Source organism: Mus pahari, chromosome 18, assembly GCF_900095145.1.
Source record: "Mus pahari chromosome 18, PAHARI_EIJ_v1.1, whole genome shotgun sequence".
Lineage (NCBI taxonomy): Eukaryota > Metazoa > Chordata > Mammalia > Rodentia > Muridae > Mus > Mus pahari.
Window position 1 is genome coordinate 12,333,637 of NC_034607.1, and position 19,895 is coordinate 12,353,531.

At 45.9% G+C, this 19,895-nt stretch overlaps 1 protein-coding gene across 2 annotated transcripts in view; it reads right to left on the reverse strand.

Annotated features, from left to right (window-relative positions):
- Runx2 (RUNX family transcription factor 2) overlaps positions 1-19,895 on the reverse strand; it is a 210,163-nt gene that overhangs the window by 120,460 nt on the left and 69,808 nt on the right. Inside the window, exon 2 of one of the 2 annotated variants that reach the window (XM_021217616.1) lies at positions 7,199-7,575. In XM_021217616.1, the coding sequence (XP_021073275.1) occupies positions 7,199-7,575 (377 nt within the window). Of the gene's footprint in view, positions 1-7,198; positions 7,672-19,895 lie in introns of those variants that run through there. The other variant, XM_021217617.2, reaches the window with a different exon arrangement.

Sequence of the window (19,895 nt, forward strand, 5' to 3'; positions counted from 1 at the left end):
AGGAATATGTGAGTGTGTGTCTGTGTGTGTGTGTGCATGTATATGTGTATGTCTGTGTATGTGAATGTCTATGTCCATGTGACTGTGTGTATGTCTTTCTGTGTGTGCATGTATATGTGTATGTTTATGTCTGTGCATGTGTTCATATATGTCTGTGCATGTGTGTCTGTGCATGTCTATGTGTGTGCATGTGTATGTAAGTGTGTCTCTGTGTCTCTGTGTGTGCATGTATATATGTATGTCTATGGGTGCACATGTGTATGTATATGTTTCTGTGTGTGTGCATGTGTGTGTCTGTGTGTCTGTGTGTGTGCATGTGTATGTCATTGTGTCTAAGAGTGCATGTGTATGTATGTGTGTCTTTGTGTGTGTCTCTGTATGTGTGTATGTGTGTGTGTCTGTGTGTGTGCATGCGTGTATATCTGTGTGTCTGTGTATACACATGTATGTGTGCCAGTGTGTGCCTGTGTGTGCATGCATGTGTATGTGCGTGTGTGTGTGTGTGTCTATGAAACAAGTAAATGAAAAAGTTCCATAGAAGGCACTGCGCTCAGCAGCCAGCAGCTCTGTGGGCTACCAGCTAACCTGCTGAGGGAACCAGTTACAGAATGAGTCAGCTTCCCTCAGACAGCAGTGCCCTCACTGCAGACCGGCATTACCTGGAGTACACAGCTACTCTCAACTTGAGACATCGCCTGGGCCAAAAGCAAAACCCTTGAGCCTCTCTGTCACCTCTGTCTAGCAACTTGGGTGGGGCAGAGAAGGTTACTAAGACAAGTGCTGGGCTCCTGAAGATAGGGTATTTCTCTGATGCCAAAAAAAAAAAAAAAAAAAAAAAACGTTTGAAAATACAGAAAGAATTGACTATATCTGCCAGTATTCATCTGAACATGAAGACATCTTGTGTCTTCGGCAGATTGTATTTTAACCTCTGCTGCCTGGCTTTCTATTGAAAAATGAATATTAAGCCAGGCAGTGTGGCACACACCTTTAATCCCAGCACTTGGGAGGCAGAGGCAGGCAGATTTCTGAGTTCAAGCCCAGCCTGGTTTACAGAGTGAGTTCCAGGACAGCCAGGGATACACAGAGAAACCCTGTCTCAAAAAAGAAAAAAAAAGAAAAATGAATATTAATAAAGGCAAAAGAAAGTAACACTATCTTAGAAGAGAGCATATGTACTGAAAAGCATAAGGCTCCATTCCCCCTACTTTACCTCTACATCTCTGACCCTTATACCAATCATTTCATCTCTAAGAACCAGTTTCCCAATATACATTGGAAATAATTTTTAAGCTGTAAAATGTAGAAGATGCCACATAAGCACAGAGTGTCACTACAGTGATCTTGGTTTTAGTAAGACAGGGAGAGTGACGGTTCTGAGTCTGTGGCTAAACTCGGGCTTTTAGTGCTAAGCATCCTTTAAGAATGTCACTGCGTATGTGATGCCTCACAGCCTCAAATGTTCTGCAGTATCATTGAAAGGTTAAGGACTGATCCCCAGGGGTTTCACTCCAGCTGAGCAGTATTTCAGAAAAAAAAATACATATATATAAGTATTTTTGTATATATATGAAATCTGCCTCAGTTTAAAGGTTTTCAAGAACTTGGGACATTATTATTTTACTACATATTTTTTAACATAATGGACTTTTTTTTTAGTTAAAAGAGAACAAAAGTTGATTCAATAAGGGAAATTGTGAAAGAAAAGATTCCTAAGAGTGAAATACATAAATCCACTTCATCAAAGCAGCGTAGTAATAATCATATTAAATATGGGTTTGCTTTGTATATCATATTTAGCAAAACAAACAGTTATGTGCACATTCTATGACGCTTAGACCTGGGTCTGGAAAACATGCCAACACACACAGCGGCAATCTTTCTGATAAGGCTGGACTAGATCTAGTGCAATGACTAAAATATATTGTATTTTCTGCTGCTCATTGTACCAGACCAGACTGACCAGTGCTGTTTCTGAGGAGGAGTGGTGTATGTCTTGGGAGGGGGAGTACTGTATTTAACTTTATATCAGTCAGAAGTATAATTACATGTTTGAGACTTTTTAAGTAGATGTCTGAAGCTTTAAAGTCTCCTTTGAATATTCCCAACCATGTTTATCTAAAAGAAAACCAAAGAATGAGGAAATTTTTACACATTTCATCTGTACCAAACCTAAACAATGGAAAAACATTCTAAAGAGCAAAAAGAACAACCAAGAAAGAAAAGAAGGAAGGGAGAGGAAAGAGAGACAGACAGACAGACAGAGAGAGAGAGAGAGAGAGAGAGAGAGAGAGAGAGAGAGAGAGAGAGAAATCACTCTTTAACTGTTAGGCCGAGACATGAACTGAATTTTTTTTTCCAATGTTACCCAACATGAAGTACTGTTCTGCAAAGAATAATTCACAATGAACTCATAATAATTACATTTCTAGGTGTTCTTTAAAATATAAGAATTACAAAGTCAAGAAAAGCAAGAGAAGAGAGAAGTCACTTTCTGTTCTGCCATCACGGAGTTGAGAAAGAATTTGCTTTATTTAGCTTACCTCACTGTAACCAGCATTTAAACCACACACTGAACAGTTTGTACAAAATGAAGTTAAAGAATATTTAACTCTAGTGATGTTGAGATTTTGTCTGAGTCCCATTCTGACTGAATCTGGGCCTCACTCTGAACGAGGAGCGATAGCAAACTTAACTTAGCCCCCCTGTTCGTGTGGTCTCGCCATACTGGAAGTTGAACATTGCCCATGACATTTCCAGGACAGCAGTTCAGTCTGGGCTAATCAATTGCTCTGGCAGAGCAACTTTGTGTTGGCACAACGCATGTGCAGGAAAATGAAATATAATTATTTGCAAGATAGAATCTGACTGTATCTTCCTCTGTAATAAAGAGAAAGGCACCTCAGGAATTGCAAGAAGCAAAGACGAAGCAAAACCGTCCTTTGAAAGTAAACTGTAGAAAATTTTCAACAAATACTATAGTGAGGTTTTTGAATTCCATCCAGGAAGGCTTGCTAAACTCAGGGGGAGGAAAGCCAAGCGAATTCTAAAAGAAAAAAAAAACAGGTACAATGTGTCATCTCAAAAATGTCTAAATATATGTCCAACAGAAAATTTGACAAAACGTTTTTTCAGTTTAAGCCTGCAATCTGTAGGTCATGAATCACAGTAGCTTAGATCAGCTAACAGTGGCTGTCTCAGAACTCTGAAAATACACAGCACTTGATGTGAAAGGAGAAAAATACAAAGAGACAGAGCTACCATACCTCCTCAAATGGAAATGTTCCAAAGTTTTAAAAATATATATGTTCTATCTAAAATGTATTCTAACTTACTAATAAGCTATATGCACATATATACATATATGTATATATATATGTATATATATTCAGCCTCACAATATTTCCCTTTAAACGGTTTTACAAAAAAAAAAAAAAAGTGCCCTGTCTTCAAACAACCTGATGTACTATGATTGACATAATTTTTCAAAAACAGTTTGCATTACGCTTAATAAAGATTTGACAAGCTTAATAATGTCTTCCCTTCTTGAGCTATAATTAGATCGTTTTAAAGATACAAAGTCTGATCATTAAACGCTTAAGAAAGATACAAACCACTAACACTCAGTTATGTATATGTTGCAAACTTGCTTTTAAAGAAAGAAAAATAGCCAGTAATTGCCAACAAGTCAGTCTCAAATAGGAATCCCATCATTTGGAAACCTCATCAGCACTGACAGATGATATTAAAAATACAAAATTACTATGAGTTATCATGTATCTAAATACAGCTTATCTTTAACATTACTAGAAAGAATGTGATATTGGTGAATATATATGATCTTATGTTCTCTAACTTAAAACAGTGATGTGGGCCTATACTACTTTGACTCATATGATATACATCTGGATGTCAACATAGTGTTTCAGCTTGAAGCTATTTAAGGCAACTTAGTTATGAACCCTGAACACCCGGCTTCACAGTGAAGATGCTGACAGGACTCTAACTCAAAGGGCGCTACGAGATGCAGGGTCGATGGGTTCTATACAGTCCATCTACCAGACCAACCATCAACTTCTGAGCTGAATTTGCAAATTGCTTTGTCCTGGCACTAAAATCATCTGTGACAGAAAGAGCCTAGCATCCTCGAATAGTAGGCCTAAACTATTTTAAGGTTTTAGTGAGATACACCTGAAAGAAATGTTAAAAATATTTATTTCCATTTCCTTGACACCTGGAAGAACTGACTGTTTCAAAACTGCAGAACTTCGGTAAAAGTGCAATGGTAATAAATAACTTTGCATGAAGACTACTAGCTGCCTTATATTTTTGGCATGTCGAATACAAATGAAATAAGGGCTCTTTTAAAAATCCCCAAATTATATGACATGAACAATACCAATATCAATCAACTCTGTGCTTTTTAATATAATCCATTGTCAATATCATGGTGAAGCACTATTTTAAGTTATCAGATATCAGAACAGACTACTGAATTCATTTCTTGTTGACTGCAGTGAACTTTGCGCCACAAACCTAAAATATAGGCTCAATAAATGTTGTGCTGATTTGAACACTAGATTTCTCAATGATATTTTTTCTCTCAGTCAGTGGGGGGGGGGTTAAGAGCATTTAGCTTTCTGCTTTCCACCTGACAATACCATAACTTATTTTGTACATAGCTCTAGATATGATAGCCAAATTGCTGTCACCACGTTTGAAAGGGGGGGACTTCATAGTATTTCCTCATTGCAGATGTATTTGATTATGTCGAGAGAGGACAAGACGCCTGCTATGCTCGAGTGCTTATTCCCAAGGCAAGTTATTTCGAAAAGGCTGTTGTTATATCGTTGAAATGAAAATTATAAAAATTACTGTCGAAAAATCTGAACCTCTAGATAATCCATATTTTCTAAGCAGAGAGATGAAACGATTAGGGTGTGTCTCGATGATCTTTAACTCAATTTATTACAAATTTAAATGTTGTAATAAGCCCTATGTTATCAATGGCCTGTTTACTGTTAAGAAAAAAAATGCACTCTGATTAGAAGTCATAACAACAAAGAAAGAAATTCACTTTCAAAATAGTTTTAGACACGAGTTAGAAAATCCAGGTTCCAAATCCAAAAGATGTTCAGACAGAATCACATTCCATCTTCATACCCAAATCTTTCCCTGCAGAATATTTATACTCAAAAATCAATGCACCATTTAAGATAATCAATTCACAATTATATGCTGAAGGGTGCACAGAACACTAGACATAGAATTAATAAAGTTATTTTTTTACACCTTAATGTATGCCCTTGCATTATACAAAATATCTACTTATTTGTATTTCCCCCTGTTTTCATCCAGGTTTGGAAAAAGTTTTGTTTTTAATTGTTAGAATAATGTCTACCCTCACAGAGGGTACTTAGAAAATTCTGGGTCCTTGGCTGATAAACATTGTAAAAGATAGCTCTCAATGGAAGTATCATTTTCTACAATTTCCCCAATATCTGACCTTTTCACATCACAAGGAAGAAAGCATTAATCGCCAAAATGGATGCTCTCAAAAAGGAAAAACACGACGCGTGTTTGTTTAGGACCACTGCTTGATCCAACTACAAAAGGAATCTGGCCACTACAGTGCCACACACACCCCTTCCAAAACAATCCATTCAGATTTCTGTTCAGATAGGAGACCTAAAGAGATAACTGCTCTAATTGACCTGGGCCCCTCTTGCCGCTCCACCCACACATGGAATCTGAATTGCTGCGTGGGGTACCGGGTGATCAACAACTGGGAAATGCAAGGGGCCCGTGGGAGTTTGGCACCGGAGTCCGAGATGAAGGAACTGGCACAATTCCGCCTTTCCTCTCTCTCCCTTTTTTTTTTTTTTAGACCATTCTTAACCTGTTCTACAGAGAGCAGGGTCCCAGACTCACCCACTAAAACTGGGTGTATCCATGGTTGCATCTCTCTTGCTGCCCCCCCCCAACTCCATCCCTAGCGTCTGGACCAGGAGAGTGGACAGCCACCCATCCAGCACAGTCTCTTCTGGGGATGGGGGGTGGGAGGGGTGCTCCGCACCACCACCAAACCCCAGACTGCATCATAGATACAGTCAGAGCCTGGGGACCCGCACACTTTCAACCTGCTGGCAATTGCGAGTGACTCCTACCGCTATGGGTGCTGGCAAGCTAACGGACTCGGAGAAGGCAGCGGGGACGCACCTTGGAGCCCAGGCCTCCGTCAGAGCCACCCATCCATTTCCCCAAGCAGAAGGGACATCTGGGGGTTCTGGCTCTTTCGAGGCAAATAAAGTTTTCACCTCTGTTTCATTCTGACCAACCGAAGTTGCTCCAAAGGATTCCCTTTTCCTCCCAGGCAAAATGAGGCGGGAGGAGGCAGCCTAAGCTCCCCTTCCCGGACGCTCATCACTCCCGCACTCGGGGATGCAGCGCTCCGAACCCCCGCAGCTCCCCGCAACTGCCTGGCCCTGACAGAAGCCGAAACCCCGGCGGCCCCGCCTTCCTCCAAGTAACGGGAACCGGTGCCGGCCGAGGAGAGAGCGAATGTCCCTGTCTGTCCCCGCTCTCCCGCGTCCATCCCCAAGTTTACTGAGCACCCTCAACCTACGCGCCTCGGCTGGCACCTCATCTCGCCCCCGGTGCAAGCGCCCTCCCGTGCGGGCACCCCGCGGGCAACCGGGCCAAACCGGGGAGCAGCGGGGAGTGCCAAATGGCAACCAATCCGGGAAAGGGACACCTAGCTCGTGGTAGCGGCCTGCGGCTGCAGGGGAGTAAAAGCGGGAAGGAACGCACGGAATCCCGGAGAGGAGAGGCCGGGATGCCCCGGAGGAGTGAGGAGACCCCGGGAGAAGGGGGCGGGAGGAAGTTTACAGCTCACAGTGGGCGCCTCGGGGCGTCTGGGGGCCCGGGAGCCCCACAGCAGGGAAAGAGGCAAGAACCGTGCCTGGAAGACTGAAGGATAAAGAAGCAAGGGAACCTAGACTGACATGGTAGTGGGCGCACAGGTGAGAAGGGGGATCTGTTCGTGGTGACTGCTGCGGGGTATGTAGATCAGGGCCACCTCCGTCCCCTGAGTGGGGCCACCAAGGCTGGAGTCTTGGAGGACACCCATGGGCACCGAGACCACGGCGGGAAAGTTTCACTGGGCCCGGTCAGGGGCTGGGGGTGACCAGTCTCTTACCTTGAAGGCTACAGGCAGGGTCTTGTTGCACCTCCAGTGTGAGGGCAGCACGGAGCACAGGAAGTTGGGACTGTCGGTGCGGACCAGTTCGGCCGGGTGGTCCGCGATGATCTCCACCATGGTGCGGTTGTCGTGCGGCGGCCTCAACCGGGGCACTGCCGCCGCCGCCGCTGCTGCCGCCGCCGCCGCCGCCGCCGCTGCTGAGGCCGCCTCCTGCTGCTGTTGCTGCTGTTGCTGCTGCTGCTGTTGTTGCTGTTGCTGCTGTTGCTGTTGCTGCTGTTGCTGCTGCTGCGCAGCCACCACCGGGCTCACGTCGCTCATCTTGCCGGGCTGCAGGCTGCTGGAGGGGGGGCTGAAGCGCCGGCTGGTGCTCGGATCTACGGGAATACGCATCACAACAGCCACAAGTTAGCGAAGTGGCCGGGGGAGGGGGAGGAGGGTGGAAATGGGGGGCGAGGAGGAGGAAATCGAGGGGGTGGAGGCGAGACGGGGGCGGAAAGAGGATGGAGGTGACGGGACAGAGGAGGTGAGAAATCAAGTTCGAGGAAGCCGTGTGCCGGGCGGAGTCTGCTGGGGGCCGGCGGCTGGCGACCGGGCAGAGTCGGGGTGGCGGGTGGGGACACCCGAGAGGCGCGGATCTCCACCGGGAGGCTTGGGAGTCCCCGGCGGTGGCTGTTACGAGCGGGACGCGGGGGCGTGTTTGTCCCCGCCGCGGCAAGGGACTTGAAGTTAGCAGCTTGCAGTAGGGGGCCCCTTGGGGCACCGTGTCCTGGGTGCGCTGGCGCCCCGCTCCCGGTTCCAGTTCGGTAGTGGAGCCCCGCAGGTTCAGCAGTTCATCTCGGCGGTGCGTGTGGCCCCTCGCTGTCCGCCACCGCCAAGCCGAGCGCGGCTGCCCAGCTCCCGGCGCCGTCGCCTGCCCGCGCCGCCTCCGCCGCCTCCTCCTCCGAGGCCGCTGCGCGCTCCCCGCGCCGGCAGCGCGCTCCGAGTTCTCCGGCCGCCGAGTCCTTCCTTCCCCCCGCTTCTCCTCTCGCCCTCTCACTCGCCGCCGTCTAGCTCGCAGCCTCGTCCCTCCTGCTCTTTGCAAAGTGCCCCGGGCCCCCCTCGCGTTTCAAGGTGCCGGGAGGTAAGTGGGGGGGGCGGGGGGGAGGAGAGCGGATCTCCGGGCGACAGATCTGGAGCCTGCGGATCGCAGCCGCTGCCGCCGCCCGCCGGCCGCCAGAAGCGCCGCTGCGCTCGCTCGGAGCCCGAAGCCGGAGGGAGGCGGTCCCCGCCTAGGACATCGCTGCCTGCGTCCTCGGCTTTCCCTTCACCCCCAGGACCAGGAACCCCTTCTCCGTCTGACTACACTGAAGCTGAGAAGCGGGAGAGTCGCAGGCTGCTCCTACTGGCGTTAATTTTTCGTTGTAACTTCAGGAAAGGAGGAAAGAAAATTCTCAAGTCTCCGCGTTGACTTCTGAGCACTCTTCACCCTGCCCCCCAACCCCACCCCACATTGGTAGGGGCGGGGGGCAGGTTTTTACAGGCTTCGGGGGTGGGTTTTTCCCCCTTAGGTGACACCAAAAATGGGTGACAGGAGGGTTTGTCAAAATAGTTTTAGAAACTAACGGATGTCTGGACATTTTTCTTATATATTCCTTCTTGTCATTATTGGAGAATAAGGATGGGTTGCTTTTTTAATAAAAAGAACTAAAAAATGACAGCTTGGTAATTAAAATAAGTTGTAAGTTGAAAAAATGCTTGCTGGGAGAGGGGGGAATACACAGCGGTTATCCATTAATTTTCCAATCTTTTATTAAGTCCAGTCTTCGTCTCAGACTAAGTCTAGTGTTTTTAACTGTCTTTCTAGCCGCTCCCCACTTTGGGGGGTTAAAAATAAAATGTAAAAAAATGGTTCAGTAATTATTTATTTATGTTTTTGTTTCCTGGCGTTATGGGGGGAGGCGATTTTGGAATCCCCAAAAGGTTGTGGTTGAGAGATGAAGGAGTGCGGGGAGCGGCGGCTTTTTTTTTTTTTTTTTTTACCTAAAATGTGGTTTTTGGAGGCTGGGATTTCTAATGATTAGGTTTTTGTGGTTTATATAGACACGACCCAAGCTGAGGCGATCATTATACTGATGGGAGTCAGAAGCACGTGGGTGTCTCCGACCAGCCTCAAATTCTGAGCCTTCAAAACAAATCAAACAACGTGCGGCGGCGCCCACAGAAGCCGGGAAATCCGCCGGAGGCTGATACACCCCAAGAACCAGGCAGAAGTAATACCCGGCTGGCTCACCTCTCGGCGTGATGTTCTCTTATATGTCTTGCCTAACCGATTATTTTAAAACTTCCAAAGCTTCCAAATAGAATCATTTACCAAAAATCCCCGGCGATTCGTAACAAGGTAGTTGACACAACTGTGATTTGGTGAAACCAATGAAAAATTGGGAGTGGTCCCATTAGAGGTCTGAGGAGAGTTACCTGGGTAACATTGCTCACCCTCCGTCTTATTTAAAGCTCTCCACGTAGCCATTAATTTGGGATTTTTACTGCTGGTGTGCAAACGCCTTCCAAGTTCTGCAAGAGACCTGTCATGACCCTCCCTATCGGTTTTTTGAAGCGCAGTTGCCACTCTCTGAGCCTCCCACCCCCGAACGCCCAGCAGGGCCCAGAAAAAGTACCCGGAGCGCAAAAGAGGTTGTTTGCACCTCTGTGCAACTCGAGACTAAAGAATACAAAAAAGTGGATCTCTGTGCTCAGATGGTCTGGGGACCCGTGTTCCTGTGCCTGAGAGGCGCTCTGGAGATTGAGGAAGGAATGGACAGAGTTGAGTGTGACTGCTCTCTCACAGGCTAGGGGTGACACTAGGGAGCACTCCTGTGCCCTCCCCCTTTGAGTCACTGCTTCTGCCTCCCCTTTCGGCTTGCACTACTTACAACTATGCCCCCCCCCCCCGCCAACGTCCCACGTCGGTCTTTCCTTGTCTCTTGCTCTCTTTCCGGATTCTTCCACCAATCCTCCCTCAGATTTGAGTCACCTCCCTGAGCCACTCAGTCTACCCCTTCTTCCACTGCCCGCTCCTCTATGCCACTAAAAAGCAATTATGCGCCACTACCTGTGGCGCCCACATACCCGAGAGGCTGGTGGCCCCTGTGTCCCTAGCGCTGCGGTCCGGTCCTGGGACCGCTGAAGTCACTCCCATATACACTACAGGTGCAGCGAGTTACGGAGCTGTCTCCAAAGGGTGCTACTTTAAATATCTTTTTGATCACAGGGGAGAGCTCTAAGCCTGAATGCTTAGAGTGCGTGCGCTCACTTGCACTAATCGCCCCAGTCATAGACACCAACCTAGAAAAGGAAGTCAGGCTTCCTAACCCATCTGAGAGAGAAACTGCACCCACACTGGCTTGTATCCTTGCAAATTCGTACCCTGACGTCATGACACAATTACATACCTACCCCTCCTGCCCTTAGTAGGACAGCTTTCTTTAGTGGCACAGCCAACAGAGATGGCTTGTTTTCATTGCTCCTCATTTTAAGTGTTGGGAACTGCAGAAAAGCGGAGAGTCGCCAGAAATTGACAGTGTCTGTAGTCAAGGAGATAGAAAATCGCTGGGAGAGGGTATTCTGTCCTCCTCCCAGGAAACCCACAGAACAAGGGACTTCCACAAACTGACAGAACTGAGAAACTGCCCGTGTTTCAAATAGGGGCTCCCAGAGTGGGGCTTTTTCCAACAAGAAACTCTACAGTCGTTTGAATATAAGAAATCCTATCTTGAGGACCTCTGCTTTCCTGCCATTGATTGCTGCTTAGTTACCACCACTTCATGCCCCCCCCCCCTTTTTTTACTTGATGCATAATGAGACATGCAGGCCTCAATGGTTGGGGATTTTAAGGGCAATTTAATCAATGGTGAGATTATTTATTTTAATTAATCATATCCGGTAATTCAGCTTTATAGCCTTGCTGGGCATCCTCCCTCCATTAAACATTTCAGTAGAACTAATGTAAGCAGCTCTTGGAAGTCCCCAGTCTTGGATCCCTTAAAATATCCTACAGTTATTTATAATGTGGAAATGAAATTTTCCACTGAATGCCCTAACAGCGGCTCAGGTATCTGGATTTCAGTCTGCTTTCAAGAGCGCGCTTGCTCTCGGCTGGAACTGGCGTGGTCTTGGCTCTGATCACTAAACTTCAAGTAGGAAACATTTCCACAGCCCCTTCCCTCAAACTTCCCCAAGCAGTAAAAGCACAGGAAAAACGTGGGGCTTTTGCATATGCGTCCTTACTGCTGCTGTGAAATGCTAAGTCTCAACTTAGGTTTTTTTTTTCCTACATGAAAATGTTCTAACCAAGGCTGACTGAGAGCCCAACTCACTCAGTAAAGTTACAGACTGCAGGCACAGGAGGTCCTGAAGCTGGTGCCTAAGCCCCACCCACCCAGAAATCAGAATAAGATGGTGTTTGAACCCTAGCACTGGGAAGGCATGGTAGGCTAATCCCTGGGACTTGCTGCCTAGTCAGCCTAGCTAACTCAAGGGGCCCCAGGCCAGTAAGAGCCTGCCACAGAGGACAGGGTGGATTACATGTGAGGGATCATGCTAGAGGGTGACCTCTGGCCACTACAGGCATGCATGTACCCACACATACATCCTACACACACACACACACACACACACACACACACACACACACACATCCTATATACATACACCCCAAACATACCCTATACACACACACCCTATATACATACCCTATGCATACACACCCTATATATACATATATCCTACACACACCCTATACACACGTACACACCTTACACACATACTATATACACACCCTACACACACACATCCTACACATACCCTATACAGACATACACACTTTACACACATCCTATATACACACCCTGCATACACACACACACACACACTCTATACACACATTTTATATACACACCCCACATCCTATACACACAAACACACCAACACACACTTCTAAAAAAAAATCACCCACTAGATTCCCCTGTATAAATATTCTTCTTTTCAGTTATATATTACAGCACTAAAATAAATACATTTTTTCTGAAGATTTGACTACTGTGAAAGGTACAAGTATAGCCCCTTCTTAATGTTAAAATAACTGTTTTAATATAACTGTTTTGTAATAACACCTGGCAACTTTCACTCTCCAAAGAAGGTGTGATGTTAAAAACAGTTTCTCTCTCTCTCCTCCTCTCTCTCTCTCTCTCTCTCTCTCTCTCTCTCTCTCTCTCTCTCTCTCCTCCCTCTCTCTCTCTCTCTCTCTTCCCCCTTGCTTTCCTATCCTAGCTCCTTCCACATTATTTTATATACCTGTGTTTTTTTTTTTTTTTTTTTTTCATGGTGAAAAGTGAAGAAAGGTCCTGTGAAATCTTAAATACCTTTCAGTGAACCCACTAATAAAGTAGGATGGCCAATGGAAAATTAGGAACCCCAGTGAGCTTTCTGCTCCTCGTGTGTGAGTGTGTGTGTGTGTGTGTGTGTGTGTGTGTGTGTGTGTGTGTGTAGGGGAGTGGGGGCGGGGTGGGTGGAGACTTTCCTTTGGACTTTGATTGCATGAAGCTAAATCTGGAGGGTCAGATCTGTCACCAGCCAACAGTTACAGCAGAGCCCACAGACTAAATCCGGCCTAAAGACTCTTTTTGACTGTGATGTTCACGCTAATGTGTATCCCTGTTTGTACATTCACGGGTAAACCATGTGGCTGCACGTGTGTGGATATGCACGGAGAGGCCCTCGGTTGATGTTGGGGAATCATCCTGGGTCGCTTTCAAACCCTCTAGCCAGTTTGAACCGGGGGACCCCAGTCTTTGGAATCTGAACTCGCATCCTGCCCCGCATGGCAAGACCTTTTCATCACTTTGACTTGTCCGTTCTGTTCAGAAGGGCGTTTTGTCTGCATGTGAGTTCCTGGTACCTTCAGAGGCTAGAGGAGGGTCTTCCTGGCGACTGAAGTTGCAGAGAGTGGTAAGCTGCCACGTGGATAGTTGGAATTAGACCAAAGCCTTCTGTAAGAGCAGCCAGTGCTGTTAACTGTTGAGCCATCCTTCCAGTCACATTCTAACCACTGAGTCACCTTGCCAGCCCAGGTAGGATTTGCTAGGTTCATTACTCGCTCCGCAAGAAACACAAATGGGGCTGACAGGATGGCCCAGTGGGTAAGAGCACTGACTGTTCTTCCAAAGGTCCTGAGTTCAAATCTCAGCAACCACACGGTGGCTTACAATCATTCATAATGAGATCTGACTCCCTCTTCTGTTGCATCTGAAGATAGCTACAGAGTACTTACGCATAATAATGAATAAATTTTTGCTGGGCAGTGGTGGTGCATGCCTTTAGTCCCAGCACTTGGGAGGCAGAGGCAGGCAGATTTCTGAGTTCAAGGCCAGCCTGGTCTACAGAGTGAGTTCCAGGTCAGCCAGGGCTACACAGAGAAACACTGTCTTGAAAAAACAAACAAACAAACAAAACAAAACAAAACAAGTGAACAAACAACACACACACACAAATGGACACACCGAGAATTTTCTGGTGTGCACAAGTCCTACACACACTTTCAAGACAGCTTAGGAACTCCTGTGATTTCGAGGCCTTCTAACATGCTTCTCCTGTTTAATTTTAGACAGTTAAATGCTGCCTGATTTGTTTTAAGCCCAGTAAATTTTTCCTGTTGTCAGTGGACCTGTAACAATTTGCATGGCTGTAAAAAAGAGATGAAATGTTCGCAGCGGAGGGTTTAGCATCATAAACCTCTCCTCGTTGTTCTAGTTAACATTCCCATGGGTCGTTTTCAAGCCCTCATAAGGCTACAGTGTTGTCGTAAAACGGGTGATGCTTGCCATATGACCCCTCAGAACTGCGTCGGGGGAGCTCCTGTGGAATCTTTATGCCCTTATAGGGGGCTTACATTTTGGTTGACTAAAATACCAACTTTCTAAATAATATCCTCCTCACCTGAAGACCAAGATTCTAAAAAATTAGTCTTACTTCATTCTCCAGCGTTCAGAGAAGTGAAATTAATTTTCCTTAAGTAGCCCGCTGGCATTTAGGTGTCGGCTGGCTTTTGGTCTGTGGCGGCAGCAATGGCCAATGGCGGAACGTTCTATATAAAAAGTTTACAGGGTTCTGTGATGAAACATATGAGAACCCCTAAAAATTAAAGGTTTCCTGTGGGACTCCAATCATCTTATCAAATGCTCTCCTCTTACCCTAAACTCACCCAAGAGGGCGCTGTTCAGTTCTAATCTCTCGGCTCGAGGCCTCATTTTTAGATCTAGAGAGGACCAAGTGTCATGGCCAAACAACGGGAGAAATGGAAACTAGGATATCTGTGCTCCAAATGGCAGAGTACAAAACCCACCATTTTCACAGAAGTAGAAAAACAAAACGGGTATGGAGAGTCTAACTCTTCCTACCAGCTGACTGTACGCAGGCAGTCCGTTATGTGGTGGTCTGCGTTGCGAGGTCTCACCCGCAGAAACTGCCTATCCTGTCTCCACCTAAGCTCCCCTGGAATTCGATTTTTCTCCTACCTAGCTAGGATCAAGTCCCATACACAATGGTCCCGTCATCTCCTCCCACCTTTAGTGACTGTCCCGACACATCGTTTTATGGCCAGATCGGGACTGGGCGGGTGTCTGAATGGCTTCCATAGGCCAGCTGTGGTGGTGTCATATGTGAGATAATTAAAATACGGTAATTTTACTTTTTAGAAAAGTGGGCAGCTCTTTCTCCCGGTCGCATTCCTATCGGAGCTTCTGCTTCCAGAGCCTTTGTTCTCCCTTGTAAGGTTCAGTTATCAACTTTCTGCCTCTCAGCTCAAAGTTCGCCCCTTTCACCAGTTGTGTGGCGATGGATCTGGGACCCACTAACAATTTCTCATTACTAACTGACAATGATATTCCTCCGAAGTGGACAAGGAAGAGACATTGTGGGAAGAAAGAATATTTTTGGTCTAGTTCTCGTGTGTCTACAGCAAGTCTCTGCAGTATAACATATGCAACACACACACGCACACGCACACGCACATGAAAGAGAGAGGGAATTACTCCAGATCCAAATGCTATAGCAAAGCTCCCTTGTCCAGTGTTGCTGGGTGCAAGCAGCACGTATCAACCACAAGCCGTTAGCAGCCAGCCCGCCACCCCCACCCCCNCCCCACACTATAGACCCTCCCATCTGGATTGTCCATAACAATATTCCGTTAAGGAACAGCTTCATCGAGGTGCCTGCAGACAACCTTTCCGTCTTCCAGTATTCTAAACTGGTTTGCATCTTAGCTTTGCATGCACACAGGCAAGGACTCTTCCTTGGTTGCCCTGAGAAGAGGAGATGTGTTCTATTAGTCGTCTTTCTTGCTTCCTTTCAGTCCTGAAGATACCCACACACACACCTCAGGCTAACCTTGAATTCTCTCTGTAACCCAATTAGGCCCAGAATTTGAGGTCCTCCTGCCTCAACCTCCAGAGAAACTGGAATGGTGGGCCTTTGCCACCAGGCTCAGCACCTGTTCCCTCTCTCTCCCTCCCTCCCTCCCTTCCTCCCCTCTCTCTGCACCGTTGTTTGCTCATTCATTTTAGTTTTTTTTTTTTTAAAGATTATGTTATGTGTATGAATGTTTTACCTAGATGTATAGAAGTACGCTAGTTGCCGGCAATACCCATAGTGGCCAGCAGAGGGCAACAGATACCGTGGAACTAGAGTTACAGGCGTGCTGGAAATCAAACCTTGGTTCTCTGAAACCACTCTTAACAGTTAAGTCATCCCTCCAGTCCCTACTTTCTGTATTCTTTAGACTTCATTTACGTTTGTTAAGTCAATTCCTTATTGCTCCAATCCCCTGCTATTGTCAGTGATTCTTTAAACCTTGCCTGCTCAAATCATGCTGTGGTCTTTCTTCATTGGACTTGGATATGCTAAGGCCTTCACGGGCCAGCCCCCAGCATGGCCTCAGCCACACTGGTTTCCACTTGGATTACCCCTTTGAGTCCTACGACTCAAGCACGTTCAGCACTACATCTTATCTATTAGATGATTTATTTCTACCCATAGAGAAGCGTAGTTAGAAGATACACATATTCAAGAGATGAAGATGCCGACAGAGGCAAAAGATGGATGTCTTAAAGCACAAGGTGTAACTACTCAGCCTTTCTCCTGGAGTTCTCTTTCTAAATCCCACAGCTCATGAAAAGATATATATGTATGGGCAATAGTAAATGGGGACAGTTGGATGCATGTGTGTTTATGCATGTAGATGAATATTTGTGTGACGTTAAAGATATAGAGATCAGGGCTGGTGAGATGGCTCAGTGGGTAAGAGCACCCGGCTGCTCTTCCGAAGGTCCAGAGTTCAAATCCCAGCAACCACATGGTGGCTCACAACCATCCGTAACAAGATCTGACGCCCTCTTCTGGAGTGTCTGAAGACAGCTACAGTGTACTTACATATAATAAATAAATCTTTAAAAAAAAAAAAAAAGATATAGAGATCATGAATTTAGGAGTGGGTGCGCACGGGAGGAATCAGAGAAGGGCAGGAAGGGTGGGAGTGATGTTGCAGTACTCATACATGAAGCTCTCAAAAAATAAAATGAAAATAAAATAATTGTTTAAAACAATACATAAATAAAATCACAGGCAAAAACTCCAAAGTTGACCTGTGTCCAGATCTGACCAAGAGCCAGTGGCAGAGAAGGATAACTCCAGGGACCAGAAAGGCACAATGTTAGGTTCCAAGGAAAAGAGAAGCCACAGTAGGTACACACTGCCTGGGTGCAGCTGAGCCAAGGACTGGGCAAGACTATAACTCAGTTAGAAAATAAAGCCAGGGACTGGAAAGATGGCTCAGTGGTTAAGGGCACTGACTGCTCTTCCAGAGGTTCAGTTCCCAGACACCACATGGTGGCTCACAACAGTATGGAATGGCTCTTCCAGTGTCTGGAGACAGAGACGGTGTACTCAGATACAATAAATAAATACATGAATCTAAAAAATGAATTATGAAAAAAAAGAAAATAAAGCAAAGGCAGTATGGGATTAAGCGAAATAAATGGACTGAATATTGCTAATTTTCTGCAAGCTCTTAATACGCCACATACATCTTCAATCTCCATGAGATAAACGTAAAAGCAATGTTTAAGAGTTTAATCATTGCTTCCAAAGAAAGCTCAAGGCCTTCGAAGTATAGTGAGTTGTTTGTTGTTTGTTTGTTTGTTTGTTTAATGCTAACGTAAAGCAAAGCGGGAGGGGCTTGAGTTAGAACACTAACGTGGCGTCTGTAAAGGGATATCATGGCAATAGACAACCATCCCTGTCTGTAAGCTACTGTGACTATTTGGTTGGGCTGTTGACATCAGTCACTCGGTCCTGGTACCATGATTCTCACTTGTGTACCTCCTCAGGAGAGGAAACTCATTGAGGCTGCCTCGAGAAGCCACGCCCCAATCCTTGCCCATAGCCTATCCCAGCAGCCTCCTGGGTGGGGCGGGGTCAGGAGAGGTTCTCTAGGTCCAGCCGGTTTTAGGGGAAGGAGAAGTGTGAGATTAAGGTTGAGAGCCCCACTTTCTTTTAAATTCTCATACTTTGTTCATCGTGGGATTTTATGGTATCAAAATTGATTTTTAAGAATATTAAGTTAGGGGATATTAGAGATAGCTCAGCGGGCAAGACTGCTTTCCGGTGGTCCAGAGCATAGAACCCGCACACACAATGAGTCCCCCACAACTCAAGCCTCCAAATATAAAATTGCATGTAGGGACCTTATGATTATTTCTATGTAAGGCTTCCCACAACGTGTCAGATTCAAAGAACTTTTCCAGAATTGACCTGATTTATTCTGCTTAAAATTTATTATTCTCAGGGCGACTGAAAGTATAGGTTGCATCTAGTAGTTCTATTGAATCTCGTCTTTTTCTTCTCCTGTTTCTGACCTACCCCCACCCCCCACCCCACCCCGGTGTTTATCTTTATTAATGTGATTATGCTGTGCCTGTAACTGCGTCGTGGAACCCGATGAAGGTGTTAGATTTTAACATACATGTCATTCACAGTTTAATCCTGGTCTCCCAGGAAACTAAAAATTCTCTTCAAAGGCAGCTCCAATCCAACTGGACCGTGGAAAATAGACTAACTAATAGAGAGTTATCAAAAGCAGGACCCGTGAGCAGCAGAACATAGCGTACAGTCAGCCTTGGAAAATGGAAAGGCTTTCAATTATCAACTTCGCTTTGCTAGCAGTTACAAATGCAACCGCAAAAATTTCCTCCAGAGAGACAGAGGTATGGCACAATTTAAAATGGCGAAACTGGAAGGAAATCCTTAGAGAGTTGCTTTGCACTTGTCACGGAAAGGAAGACATGAAGGGTATCAGTCGAAACCATCTATCGGCCATTCTGATTGCACGTGCGTGGAGAGAAAAATAAATTCATCTCACTCACTCCTCCTTTGAAATTATTCTATCATATGAGTAACATACGTGGCCTTGATAAATTTAATATGAGCTACTCAGTTTTCTGACCTCCTTGGGAGAGTGTAGACTTGGGAGTCACAGAGGAGAAAGAGTTGGCTTTCCGAAGGTTTCTGTTGGAGAGGATCCTTGTTCTCCTCCGTTTGAACTCACAGGTGACAAGATCCCTGGGGCCGGGGGAGGGGTCTGTTTCTATAGAGGGTCCCCTAGGAGAACTGATGTAGCTACAACTTGGGGAATCTAGCCGGGTGGCTCATTGTAAAACCCTGCACTGGACCCTAGACTTAACACATGCTACAGCCTCCGAGAAGTCACTAAGTGAAGTTTCTGTAAGTTCCTCAACACCAAAATGCCCACTGTGTCCAATTCACTGTTGAGAAGGGAAAAGATAAGAGAGCTGAAGCTTAGGGCACAGCTCTTACCATTGCCGTCCATGTATAGGATTAGGACTTCCACGGTAAGAGAAACTGTGCTTTTTCTTTTCTTTTTGGTTCAAACATAGGTAATCCAGATCGCTGAAGTCTAGGGAAAGAAGTTCCAGCTCTAGTCCATGCACAGGTAGCGTGCAGTGTCTACAGGAGTCATGGAATGGGCTAGCCCTAGGTAGCCCTGGTTGGAAACAGAAAGCCTAGCAGATACTCTATGATCAATTTATATTAGTTGATTGTATGAACATACCTATGTAGGCAGAAACTTGAGTCCTGAGATATACTAATCACCATTTTCTACGTTGGCCTGTCTCTTCCCTCTGTTAATGCTTTATTATTCCTTATGTCTATATCCTCCATTACCTTAAATCAAGCCTTTATCATATTGAGTCTCACCTGTCACAGATACGAAACGTACCTTGCTATGCTATAGTCATTTATGCACAGTTCAATCACGATCCACTCTCCGCATAAGCATCTGTGCTCTTCCTTAAGAGGTTGAATGCTATCACACTGCATTGCTTTAAACTCTTACGTGGTTTCATAGCATCCACCACCCCCACCACCACCACTACCACCTAAGGACGCCTGGGCAGGGAGTTGGCTCTGCAGGTAAAGTGCTCTCCATGCAAACATGACCTGAGATAAATCCCAGCACCCACATAAAAGCGAGTCACCAACGTGGGGATTTATAATCCTAGTACTCAGGGAGGGTCCTGGGGCTTTGGTGGCCAGCTTGCCTAGACTAATGTCAAACTCTAGGTTCAGCAAGAGACCTGTGTAAGAA